General features: G+C 40.0%; 1 protein-coding gene across 3 annotated transcripts in view; it reads left to right on the forward strand.

Moving 5' to 3' along the window:
- The window catches only part of LOC147333986 (cell adhesion molecule CEACAM5-like), a 45,815-nt gene continuing 32,004 nt past the window's right edge, over window positions 1–13,811 (forward strand). For all 3 annotated transcript variants that reach the window (XR_015128396.1, XM_086286454.1, XM_086286455.1), the window contains exons 1-3: window positions 1–258; window positions 938–1,264; window positions 12,019–12,348. Coding sequence is in view for 2 of the 3 variants with exons in the window: in XM_086286454.1 (XP_086142580.1) it covers window positions 198–258; window positions 938–1,264; window positions 12,019–12,348 (718 nt within the window). In the remaining variant the exon portion in view is untranslated. The remainder of the gene's footprint in view (window positions 259–937; window positions 1,265–12,018; window positions 12,349–13,811) is intronic.

The following is a 13,811-nucleotide window of genomic DNA, read 5'->3' on the forward strand; positions in this document are numbered from 1 at the left end:
AACAAAAGTGTAGAGTTTGAGCGAGCGGCTGAAAGACAGATTTGTTATAGTAGTTAGTAAGCGTCATTTTTATTTAAACCTTTAATTTAATCTCAGGTATAAACACACATTTTGACTTCTGAGTAACAGAATCTATTTCAGACTCAGACATTTAGAACAAACTAAGAGTCAGATCGGCAGAAACAGAGAACACGGACATGTCTGCTGTAACTGCGTCACTCTGCTCCACTTTGATGTTTGTCCTGTTCGTCTCTGCAGGTGAGATTTACCTGTTTGTCTCTTAGGTAACAAGGAATAGAGAACATCAGTCTGGTTTATTTTTGAATAATATTTATTACTTATGAGCTATTTTTTTTATTATTAAGGTTATTTTAATTTAATAATTTAATTTATTATTATTATTATTATATTAAGAGCTATTTTCATCTGGATTCAGTTTGTCTGTGTGTGAATGAGACAAGAGGCTGGGTGGACACTTAACATCTGTAATCCAGCTGTGACAGAGACAAAGAAGTGTAATGTGTGTGTCAGTGTGATGTGTTGTAGTGTCAGGAGTCAGGATGCAGCTACAAAGCTTCTTGTTCAGTGTATACAAACAGCTGTAGCTCCATAAAGGCAGCATGCAGAGACTCACAGTGTCTTATAATGAGAGGCTGCTTTCTCTCACACATTATGTTCACTTATTATCAGCACATGTTGTTGTTCTGTGGAAGCTAACATCTTGTCGTTTCTGACACTTTGCATGTTTAGCATGAGGCTAAAATTCCCCCTCAGTGGGTCACTGGTGACCTGCTGGATGTTCAGAGGTTCATTAAATCCAACATGACTAAAAACTCAAATGTCAAAGAAAATAAACAAAATATTTAAAGTCAATCATTCTGATCACAGTTGTACTTTGACCTTTAATCTCTCTGCTCTGTGTTGTTTCCTCTTTCAGGTCAGAAAACCATCACAGTTAAGTCTGGACAGGGCGTCACTCTGACATGTCGAGCTCCAAACAACAACATCATAGCTGTAAAGTGGAGCAGAGCTGACCTGGAAGATAAGCATGTACTTTTGTACCAGGATGGTCAGTTTGATTCAAACAACCAGCATCCATCGTTTAAGAACCGGGTGGATCTGCAGGACAGACAGATGAAGGATGGAGACGTGTCTTTGAGTCTGAGGGATGTGACGGTTAATGACACTGGAACATATGTGTGTCGGGTCTTCATGAGAGGAAAACTGTCACAGGGGCTTATTTACCTGAGAGTTCTTCCTCCAGGTGAGTGAATAGAGTTGAGTGTGTGTGTGTTATGAGAGGTGAAGCTGCTTCCTGGTTGTTGATGTTTGTTTGTTGTATGTGTGACCAAGTGGTCGGCGGGGTTTAAAAGAAATACTAATAAAATGACAACGCCACCTAGGGGAATTTCACCCCCAGGAAATATATATTTAAGAAAAATAGATAAACGGAATAAAAGAGGCCACACAGATTCAAGGATGCACACTGAGGCAGGTTGGCTCCAATATTAATACAGTTTTATTTACGGTTAAAATAAATAAAATATTAGAAAGCAAAATGTACCGTCGTTGTTGACAGTGTCCTAAAGTTAAAATAAAACAATCATGGAACTTGGACTTAGCAGCAGCCATGGACCCAAAAGAAAAACACACAAAAAGAAAATCACTACTGCCCACTCAGTGCTGTACAAAGGAAAGCAAAAACGATCCACCAGCTGAGGTCCCAAGGCCACTTGCACATCCTCTGTTCACTGAAATAAAACACAGAAAAATACGTTAAAAGAATAAAAGGACACTGAGCGTCAGGCTCACTACACATCATAAAAACTAAAAATTCAATCTCTAATAAAAGAAATCACACTTGCACGCACACACACACCAAACTGGAAGGCTTACACCCCACAAGTTTTTGATTTGATTTTGATTTTATTGATTAGCATTCAAATTCAAATCTCAGTGAAAACAGTGAAAAAAACAAAACAAACAAACAGTGAAAACAGAACAAAAATCTACCATAAAGAAAGAAAGCATGAGACAAGGCTAATCAAAAGGTATTGGCTGAAGCATTTGCTTATTACGCCAACCCTTTTCACAAAATATCTTTTTGTATGCAGCTCCTGTACACAGGGCTTGAAGAAAATAATAAAACAAAGCAAAAACCAAACAAACAAACAAACAAAAAAAAAAAACAAAGAAAAAAACAAAAAACTTTCCACCTTAGATAAGTAACTACATCAAAGCAAAAGAATCAAGAGGTTGTTTTTTTTTCTCCTTTTTGCTCTTTTCATTCTTGATTTATATATTTTTCTATTACTCTATTTTTAAACATGTTTTTAAACAAGGAAAATGAACTACACCTTTTTAAATCACTGTCATAACTATTCCACAGGTTAACTCCTCTAACAGAAACACATCTCTGCTTTATATTTGTCCTTATCTTGTTTTTCTTAAAGAAATCTGTTCCCCTTAAGTCATATTGACTCTCTCTGACTTTGAACAGCTTCTGAGTACTGGGGCAAAGCAAGTTATTTTGTGCTTTATACATTATCTGTGCCATTTTATATTCAACTAAATCATAAAATTTCAGGGTATTCAGATTAATAAACAAAATGTTAGTTGGTTCTATATAGTTTGATTGGTTTATAATTCTTATAGCTTTTTTTTGTAACTTGAAAATATGAAGAGTGTTCGTTTTATATGCATTATCTCCAGACAGTAAGTCATATATGGAAGCAACAGAGTACAATAAAGTGTGTATAATGATTTTTTGTTCAGGACATGCTTTGTTTTATAGAGAATATTTTTGTTTTCACATGGTTTATATGAGACTTCCAACTCAGCTTATCATCAATTATCACTCCAAGAAATTTATTTTCGTACACTCTTTCAATTTCAATTCCATTAACCCTTATTTTAGATACATTTTTCATTTGTCTAGTGCCAAAAATAATCAATTTTGTTTTCTTTATATTTAATGATAACTTCTTTACATCAAACCAGTTTTTTAATATATTTAACTCCTTTTCCGCTGCAGTCAGAAGCTGTTCTAAGTTTTTACCTGAGCAGTACAGAGTGGTATCATCAGCAAACAATACACATTTTAACAGTTTGGAAACACTACATATGTCATTTATATATAATATAAATAATTTAGGGCCCAGCACAGAGCCCGGAGGAACACCACAAGTTACCTTCAACTGCTTAGATTTTACATTATTGAATTCGACATATTGATATCTTTCATCCAGGTAACTTTTCATCCACTTGTATGCTATCCCTCTTATGCCATATCTCTCTAGTTTATTTATTAATATAGAATGATCAATTGTATCAAACGCCTTTTTTAAGTCTATAAAAACACCAACAGTATATTCCTTATTATCTATTGCATTAGATATCCCTTCAACAAGTTCCATCACTGCCATTGAAGTGGACCTTTTCACTCTAAAGCCATATTGGTTATCACTTAGGAGATTATGCTTCTCAATATATTTATCAAGTCTATTAACAAATAACTTTTCTAAAATTTTTGAGAACTGTGGGAGTAGTGATATTGGCCTGTAATTGGTAAACTGACATCTCTCTCCGTTTTTATGGATTGGAATAACTTTTGCTATTTTCATTTGTGAGGGAAACACACCAGTTTGAAAGGACAGATTACAAATGTATGCAAAAGGTTGCACTAGATATTCTATAATACTTTTAACTAATATCATGTCAATACCAAAACAGTCAGTGGACTTTTTATTTTTAAATGTCTTCACAATGTTAATTATTTCTCTATGAGTTACAGCACCAATAAACATGGAGGACACATTCTGAGTAATATGTTTATTTAGGTCGTTATTATTTCTTGACTCTGGAATTTCTTTTGCTAAATTAAAGCCAACATTTACAAAGAAATCATTAAATTCATTTGCAATGTCTTTAGTTTTATCAAGCACAATATCTTTATCTTTTTTAAAATAATCTGGATAATTCTTATTTTTTGAGCCCTTTTTGATTATACTGTTTAATATCCTCCATGTTTCTTGTGTGTTACTTCTACTTTGCTCCAATAATTTGTGGTAATATTCTTTCTTACTTGTTCTTATAATATTTACTAATCTATTTTTATATAACTTGTACTTTATTTCAGCATCTTTTGTCCTCTGTTTTATGAATCTCTTATATAGATTATTTTTCTTTTTACATGCATCTTCTATCCCCTTTGTGATCCATGGCTTATTTGATCTGTGATGCTTTCTAGTGATTTTCATTAAAGGACAATGTTTTTAATATAGTGAAATTACAGTTGATAAGAATGCATCATACGCACTATTTGAATCTTCATTTGCAAAAACCTCATTCCAATCGTGTTCCTTTAAGTCCACCTGGAGGGCAGCAATGGCTCTTGTTGTTCTATGTCGTATCATATCAAATATTTGATTCTTTTGTTTAGTTTTAATCCCAAAATAATTTTGAAAAATTGCAAAAACAGGAAGATGATCGCTTATATCAGTTATAAGAAGTCCACCTACTATTTCATGGTCAATTTTATTTGTGAATATATTATCTATCAATGTAGCTGTATCAATTGTTATTCTACTTGGTTTTATAATTACAGGGAAAAGGGAGTTACTATACATTGTATTTATGAAATCTGTTGTTTTCTGATGTCCATTTGGGTTTAGCAAATCTATATTAAATTCACCACAAATTATTTGCACTTTTTTATCATTTAGGTTGCTAAACATAGCAGCAAGTTTTTCATTGAATATCTCAAGGCATGAACCTGGTGTCCTATAGATGCAACTTATAATTATATTGTTAGCTTTTTCAACATGGATTTCAATAGTGACACATTCCAATACGTTATCTATGGTGCTTGACATGCATTCAATCAGACTACATTTCAAAACTTTATCTACATATAAAGCAACACCGCCTCCTTTTTTATTCACCCTGTTCATTGTAAATAATTCGTATCCTTCCAGTCCATTTCACTAACTTTCTCATTATCGAGCCATGTTTCTGATATTGCAATTATATTAAACTTTTTTAACTTACTTAAACATTCTGTAATTTTAGAAAATCTTTTATACAGGCTTCTACTATTGAAATGTATGACCGACAATGCATTTGCCATTTTAATATTCACATTGAATTGGTCATCTGTATAGTACTCACAAGTATTATTGGTGTTATTGTAGAAGTGGGTATCTGGGTCAATGTTACTTTCAGGGTCATTCATGTTGTGCTCTGCATAGTTAAACGTTTTGAAGTTCGTTTTCTCAGCGTGTGTGGCAAAATAACCACCTTGACAGTCCTTTTCATAATCAAAGTCTTCCTCTTCAATATCTCCGAATGGAAACCTATAATCTGTGTCCAAACTTGTCATTTATGTGTTTTTGTTGTTGTTGTTTCCATTGTTTTTGAGCCATAAGGCCAGAAACACTTTCCATACCCATTGTTCATTATCCAATCGTCACTTTTCCAATAGATTCCATAGCAGATTCTTGATTATTTATATTGCTCTAAGTCTTTGAGTTCTCTTATCATCAAAATTACAAATTACAACTCGTGCTGGTAGTAATTGTTCAGGCCTCCGTCACAAGCCAGTCTGGCTCCCCACAGCCTGAGATCAGCAACTGAGGCAGTTTAAAGTTCCCACCACGACACACGGGCAGAGGATCGCTCCAGCCCGATCACAGAGGCGTGGGTACAAGCACTACTGGACTGGGACAAAAAATCGGCCCGGGCATTTTGACTAGAGATCGGCCCACCAGGATAATGTGAAAATGTGACATCATTCAGGGGTAAAACCGCAAAGGATTCTGGGAACTTGTGGCAAGAGGTACTAGCGCACGCAGGCTTTCAATTGAACTCAGTTACACAGCGATAAAAAGAAACACAAAAAATGGCAAGAAGCTGTTGTATTATTAACTGCAATAGCCGGTCACATGACAGCCACGGGAAGCCGACGGGTAAAGAGATCATTTTTTTTAATCGGATTACGTCGTTTAAGAGAAAATTTTTAAGCCATGTTTCCGAAGTAAGAGCCGACGGATGGTCTGGATATACCTAATATAACGTCTCAGAACTCTCCAGCTCACATGTTAGTCTGCTCCAAGCATTCCCACAAAGGTCAGAGTTTTGTAGTAGTTAATGCGTCATTTTTCATAACATAATTGGTGATATAGGTTACAAGCAAGTCTGGCGCTGAACAGAAATTGTGGCGCTATGCTCCTTTGTTTATTGTGCATAAATAGTGAATTGTCCTGACACAATATTGCGTTTCGCTTCTGTTATTACCATGGTACACTGACAAAAACATATACTTTTATTCACAGGAGAAAACAGTTGTTTTGTATCACTAATTGTCCAGTACGATTACAACATACAATATTATTGTCACTGCTACATTTCTGTAATGCTACCAGAAATTATTTCCACTACTAATTAATTACCGTTGAGCTCAAAGGGGTAGTCCTAGAAAAATGCATACACTATCGGGCTTAGAGGCACAAAACGACCACGCTCTAAAAAGCGCTGTAAAAATTTTATATATTAATATTTTTTTCCACTTTAAATTAGCCAGTCTTTTAGACCTACTTCTCCTTGAAATATTCATATCAAGTTTTAATTACATTTCGCTGATTTTAACCCTTTATATCCCGGTTTCGTCACATGAGCGCACTGCTTTTTTTGCCCGAAAAAACAAAAAACTTGAATATTTTCCAAAAAAAACATTTGAGGTAATATTCAATTGTTATTATAATTAGGCCTTTAGATGGATCAAAGATTGGCACCAACAATCATTTTGACCTGCCATTATTTTTCTTGCAGGAGCACATTAAAAAAAATGCATCCAAAGGACAATTCCCCAAAAAGTGCACTGTAAAAAAATTTATATTCATTTTTTTTCCACTTTAAATTGGTCAGTCTTTTAAAACTACTTCTCCCTGAAATATTCATATAAAGTTTTAATTACATTTTCGTTGTTTTAACCCTTTAAATCCCAGTTGTATTACATGAGTGCCCTGTTTTTTTGCCCCAAAAAACAAAAAACTAAATATTAAAAAAAAAAACATTTGAAATAATATTTGATTGTTATTATAATTAGGCCTTTAGATGGATCAAAGATTGGCACCAACAGTTATTTCGATCGACTTTTAATTTTTTTTTTAGGACCAGAAAATGGTCTCCAGGGGGCGAAGCGTCTGCTGCTTCCCAGGAGGAGTGCCTCAATCGCGGGTGTGCCTCGCGCAGCCGCGGGGCATATTGTTCGGTCTCCGTATTTCCAGCACACACGTCCGATACCACGAGACAACAAATACGTCATTTCCTGTTGATTAAAAAAAAAAATGCACCGTCTAACCGATCTGGGGTCAGAAATGGTCCCAAACGAGGAGCGGCCCAAGCTGCTGCTGCATGCGGGGAATCAGTGTGCCTCTTCCGGGTGTCTGTCTCGAGCAGACCGCTGGAAAAGGTGGATGTTCGAGTAGGCGCCAAAGGTGGAGCAATGGCGCCACCCGGTGGCCAAATAAAAAAATTGCAATTCTAAGGCCTCTAGTGCAAAATGAAACCGAAAGTTAAGCCATCACCCGGACGTCAATTTTAAAAATTCTGCAATAAAAAAAAGCGTTTATAATGGGTTTCAATGGGGTGCACATCGACCACTAAGCCCAATAGTGTGAGTTTTTCGCTAGCTTAGCCACTGAAGCTAATTTCCGGAAGTCATACTGAAATTTTAACAGTAAATGTGACCGAACTTTTTTTTGCAGACTTTCGCTATATTCCATTCAACACAGTGCAAATGGCGTGTAAACGAACAATGAAAAATGGCACAAATCGACCCAAGACCACCCAGAGGATACTAAACGGTTAACGAGTGTGTATTTATGACGACGATTTGTGAGACTGGTAAACTTACGTTTGTTCGTACGATGGTCTTTCGTTCTACACGGTGCATTTCAAGGTCCTGCACCCATCCGTCGGTAAACTGTACCTGGGCTTGTTGCAGTGACCTGAAGTTACTAAACTTCATGAGTGTATGCACTCACTCCAAGAACCGTATAATTATAAATCTGAGCGTGGTGAAAGTTGGGCAGCACGCTAACTTTGTCTACTCTGTGTGCTTGTAAGGGTCTGACCCTTTCACTCCTTTTTTTCCTCTTATCTTTTCTTTGACTTTTCATCAACTCTGTCTTTGTGCGGACCGGCATTGTTTTCCTTTTGTTTTGTACATTCCTTTTTTGTGCGGCAAAGAAAAAGCAAGAAGCTATTGGAACCGGAGAATGAACGTTTTGCGGTGCTACAAATGCTTGCATTTGATGCTACTTGGATTGTTTTGCCATGAGTTCCCGGCATGCAATGCGCGAAAATCACGTGATTGCTAAACAAGGGGGAGGGTGCATCCGGGCTCCTCGGCTGTAATTGGTCCAGCCCAGAGTCGATCATGACCAATTGGCCAATCCAACACCTTTCATTATATATACCCTTCCTCAAAAAAAAAAAAATCCATCGGCCCATAAAAACAAAAAATCGCCAGCGGCCAGTCCAGCTATGGGTACAAGCAACAATCCAGAATAAAATAGAATAGAACCAGGCGAACCAGAAAAAAGTAAGCCCACTAAATAAAAACAGTTCCACAAAAATAAAAGATGACACCAAAAGACAAGACAAGACAAGACAGCAGATCCACCGAGGAGGAGCCCTCAAACAGCGACTAGGCAGACGTCTCGATTCTCCAATTAAGGTTTATACGATTTGCCACGGAGAGGTGAAGGCAGCAATCAAACCCTAAAACAAAGGATAAATGTAACCTTAGCCTCCGGTAATTGTGAATGCTAATAAAAGTAGTTTTAACAACTTACCCCAGGACCGGAGGTGCTATACTGCACTGGTGGAGATAACTCGAGCACCTCTCTCCGCAACGCTGGAGTTAAACAGAAACTGCCGCGCTACAACAGGCCGCAAAACTATATTATTACAAATTCTGGTACTCGGAAGGAATCGGAGGTCAAGCGAGAGCCTATCTTTAGCTGTCTATTCGGTTCCTGATCAATCCGTCTCGATGTGCCAGCATTGACTGCTGCTTTTTGCAAACGCACGGGAGTAATAAACCAGGAGAACACCGGCTTAACTTTATACGGACTGCACCACCCTGCAATCAATATGCAGGTGGGTTCGCAATTAACCTAGCTGCATAGGGAGAGAGCGAGGGAGAGAGCGAAAAAGAAAGACGAGTGGCCCAACCAGCTACATATGGATGAGCTGGTGGATGTCAGAGGTAGACAGATGTCTGTGAAGGTTCTCAGTCATCCAGGTCATCGTAGTCAAAGGAGCTTGCAAAGAAAAGCGTCTGGACTTCTTTAAGTTACTTGAAGACGTTTCATCTCTCATCCGAGAAGCTTCTCCAGTTCTAAGGTCAAATGGTGGAGAGTCCCAGATATAAACCTAGTGGGAGTGACCCCCCACAGAGGGACAAAAGGACCCCCTGATGATCCTCTAATCGCCTGAGCCAAGGTGTGAAACTGGGTGTGGGCCCCAATCAGCCAGAGTTTCGGGTGGGTTCATTTGAAACCTGGCCCCACCTTATCATGCGAATTCCTGAGATCAGATGGCCCAGGATGTGAGTGGACGTTAAGGCGTCTGGGAAGGGATCTCAAAACTGGATTATAGATGGCAGAGAGTTGGTGTCGTAAACCCCCGCCTCTGTTCAAAGATGGTCACTCACAGTGGACATAGATACTTCTTTCACTCCTCTTTCAAACCATCTGTCCTCTCTGTCCAAAATGTGAACATTGGCATCCTCGAAAGAGTGTCCTTTATCCTTAAGATGCAGATGGATTGCTGAGTCTTGTCCTGTGGAGGTGGCTCTTCTGTGTTGTGCCATGCGCTTGTGAAGTGGCTGTTTGGTCTCTCCAATGTAGAGGTCTGGGCATTCCTCGCTGCACTGTACAGCATACACCACATTGTTAAGTCTGTGTTTTGGCGTTTTATCTTTCGGGTGAACCAGTTTTTGTCTGAGCGTGTTGCTGGGTCTGAAATGCACCGGGATGTCGTGCTTGGAGAAAACTCTCCTCAGTTTTTCTGATACACCGGCTACATAGGGGATGACAATGTTGTTGCGTCTGTCCTTCTTATCCTCCCTCGCTGGTGTCTGGTCTTCTTTTCTGTGCCTCTTTGCTGACTTTAAGAACGCCCATTTAGGATAGCCGCACGTTTTGAGTGCTTCCTTTACATGTGTGTGTTCCTTCTTTTTTCCTTCAGGCTTAGAGGGAACATGTTCTGCCCGGTGGTGTAGGGTCCTAATTAGAGATGGACCGATCCGATATTACGTATCGGTATCGGTCCGATACTGACCTAAATTACTGGATCGGATATCGGAGAAAAATAAAAAATGTAATCCGATCCATTAAATATCATGAAAGCACCTCACAAAACTTGCAACACGCCGTAACTCACCTCAGAACGCGGAGCAGTATGCATTACGTGATAGAGCGGCTGTGGCATGCGGGACCTGTCAGTGGTCTGGATAGCATGTGGAGCTTCGCTAGCAACCTGGCATTTCATCTCCGACAAAGTTATCCCCGAGAGAAGTAAAGCAAGTGTGTAAGTCCATCTCTGAATGTTTGTAAAGCATTCCCACGTTAAGCTTAACAAGCGGCTGCTACTTCAATCGTGAAACTGCTTAAATGATCAGCTGATCAGCTTTTCTGTCGCGAGTCCGTTTCTCTTGTTTGTTTTTGGCCCACTTTGCACCAGAAAGAGGAAACCAGCGGCTGAACAACAGCAGCACGTTTAAGCTTGATAAGCTGTTGTTAGAATTTATTTAATATTACTTTCTACTCGAGGATCTTTTTCTACGTAGCTGACGGCTGGTAACTGTGCAGGGGCGGATCTAGCAAAGTTTAACCAGGGGGGCCGATAGGGGATTAACTGGGAAAAGGGGGCACAAAGACATACTTTTCTTTCTTATTCTCGTTTAAAATGTCAAAGAGGAGGTACTGGTCCGTATGTGTGGGCTTCCGGTAAACTTCGATGTTGAGGTTGCCGTTCTCTTCAATGTGTACAGCGCAGTCCAGGAAAGGCAAACAGTTGTCCTTTGTGTCTTCCCTGGTGAACTTGATGTTTTTATCCACAGCGTTAATGTGCGCAGTGAAGGATTCCACTTCTTGTGTCTTGATTTTGACCCAGGTGTCGTCCACATATCTGTACCAGTGGCTGGGTACTCTTCCTTTGAAAGAGCCAAGAGCCTTTCTTTCCACTTCCTCCATGTAAAGGTTGGCTACAATAGGTGACACGGGGGAGCCCATGGCACAGCCATGTTTTTGTCTGTAAAAGCCTTCGTTGTATTTGAAATATGTAGTGGTGAGGCAGAGGTCTAACAGGGTGCAAATCTGATCGGGTGTGAAGTTGGTCCTGTCCTCCAAAGAGCTGTCTTCTTGTAGTCGTTTTCTGACAGTCTCCACGGCCTCCGTGGTGGGTATGCACGTGAAGAGAGAGACTACATCAAAGGACACCATGGTTTCATCTGGATCCAGGGTAAGTTTCTGGACCTTGTCGGTGAAGGCTCACTAGGTCCCAGATATAAACCCACTAGGTTTATATCTGGGACTCTCCACCATTTGACCTTAGAACTGAAGAAGCTTCTCGGATGAGAGGTGAAACGTCTTCAAGTAACTTAAAGAAGTCCAGACGCTTTTCTTTGCGAGGTAGACAGATGTTTCTCCAGCTGTTGTCTTCGTGGCTGGTAGTCTAGAGTTGTAGAGCAGCATTGTTTGGGTAAGGTTAGAGCAGAAACAAAGAAATTTATAGTAGTTTCTGACATTTTGCATGTTTAGCATGAGGCTAAAATTCCCCCTCAGTGGGTCACTGGTGACCCAGTTGATGTTCAGACGTTCATTGAATCCAACATGACTAAAAACTCAAATGTCAAAGAAAATAAACAAAATATTTAAAGTCAATCATTCTGATCATAATTGTACTTTGACCTTTAACCTCTCTGCTCTGTGTTGTTTCCTCTTTTAGATGAATTCATCTTAGCTGAGTCTGGACAGGACGTCACTCTGACATGTTTAGCTCCAAAAAACAACATCACAGGTGTCGTGTGGATCAGAGGTGACCTGAAGCCAGGATATGTGCTTTTGTACTGGTATGGTCACTTTGATTCACTTTACCAGCATCCATCTTTTAAGAACCGGGTGGATCTGCAGGACAGACAGATGAAGGATGGAGACGTGTCTTTGATTCTGAAGGATGTGACAATTAAAGACACTGGAGCATATGCATGCGCTGTCTTCATGAAAGAAACAGACTCATTGGAGACCATCAACATCACTCACCTGATTGTTGATCCAGGTGAGTGGGTAGAGTTGAGAGAGAGCTGCAGTACTGGTGAGATCCGTCAGGCAGCCTGCCATGGGTTCAGCAGCAGCAGTGAGACGGATTATGGTAGCCAGATCCTGTCGACAACGCCAGTTGTAACACACCCAAAGAAAGACTCTAGGTCTGACCAACCGTCTCAGTCGTGGGCAAAAAGATGACAGTCAATAAAATTCTAAAAGATAGTTTATTGACGAAAAATATATCAAGAGATAAAAGATAAAACAGTCCAGTGTCCCATTTATGAATTGTATAAAAAACACACAGTCCCAAGGCCAGAGCCAGCTATGCCACACGGCCAGTTGCACTCCACGTGTTGCCTTTAACAGGGTTAGAAGTTGTCCTTGGAGACCCACCACCCTGCGAGCATATAGCCAGTGGTCACTCCAGCTTCTGCAACTCTGCTGCCTTTAGGCTGTGGCATATAATAGACCCTGGCCTGCACAGAGAGACAAAATGACACCTTCACTATAGAATTCATAGCACGAAACCCATCCATCCCAAACATATCTGATTTCATCACATTACATACCTGCACAGAGAGACAAAATGACACAGCAGTGTTTGTAGTGTGGGCTATAAGTAGACCACTGTATCAGAGCAATCAAGTACACCTGCCTCTAATTAGTCCAAGCCCATTCCAGCCATTGGCTCACCAAAAATGTGACACACACAAAACCACTCCCAACCTACTGCAACTTCACACAATAATATGGAGCTGAATTAATACAGGCACATTAGTCTACCATGTTACACAACCATGGCGCAACCATTCCAGAGGTCTGCCGTGGATCCTGCGGTGGCATTGCTGCTCGGACGTCCGGCCACTTCCAGTGGCGGCAGCAAGACAGTTCACTTATTATCAGCACATGCTGTTGTTCTGTGGAAGCTAACATCTACGGGCGACCGTGCCTCAGGGGGTTGGGAATCGCATCTGTAACCGGAAGGTCGCCGGTTCGATCCCTGGGCTCTCTGTCCTGGCCGTTGTGTCCTTGAGCAAGACACTTTACCCTACTTGCCTACTGGTGTTGGCCAGAGGGGCCGATGGCGCGATATGGCAGCCTCGCTTCTGTCAGTCTGCCCCAGGGCAGCTGTGGCTACAACTGTAGCTGCCTCCACCAGTGTGTGAATGTGTATGTGAATGAATAGTGGTATTGTAAAGCGCTTTGGGTGCCTTGAGAAGCGCTATATAAATCCAATCCATTATTATCATTATCTTGTAGTTTTTGACACTTTGCATGTTTAGCATGAGGCTAAAATTCCCACTCAGTGGGTCACTGGTGACCTGGAGGATTTTCAGAGGTTCATTAAATCCAACATGACTAAAAATTCAAATGTCCATCCATCTTCTTCCACTTATAGGGGGCCAGGTCACGGGGGCAACAGCCTAAGCAGAGAATCCCAGACCTCTCTTTCTCACTAGCTACCTACTCCTGCTT

This window comes from Aulonocara sp. 'chitande type north' Nkhata Bay, linkage group LG3 (genome assembly GCF_057382095.1).
Source record: "Aulonocara sp. 'chitande type north' Nkhata Bay isolate Kocher_YH1m ecotype deep benthic linkage group LG3, A_spYH_male_GT1.1, whole genome shotgun sequence".
Taxonomy (NCBI): Eukaryota; Metazoa; Chordata; class Actinopteri; order Cichliformes; family Cichlidae; genus Aulonocara; species Aulonocara sp. 'chitande type north' Nkhata Bay.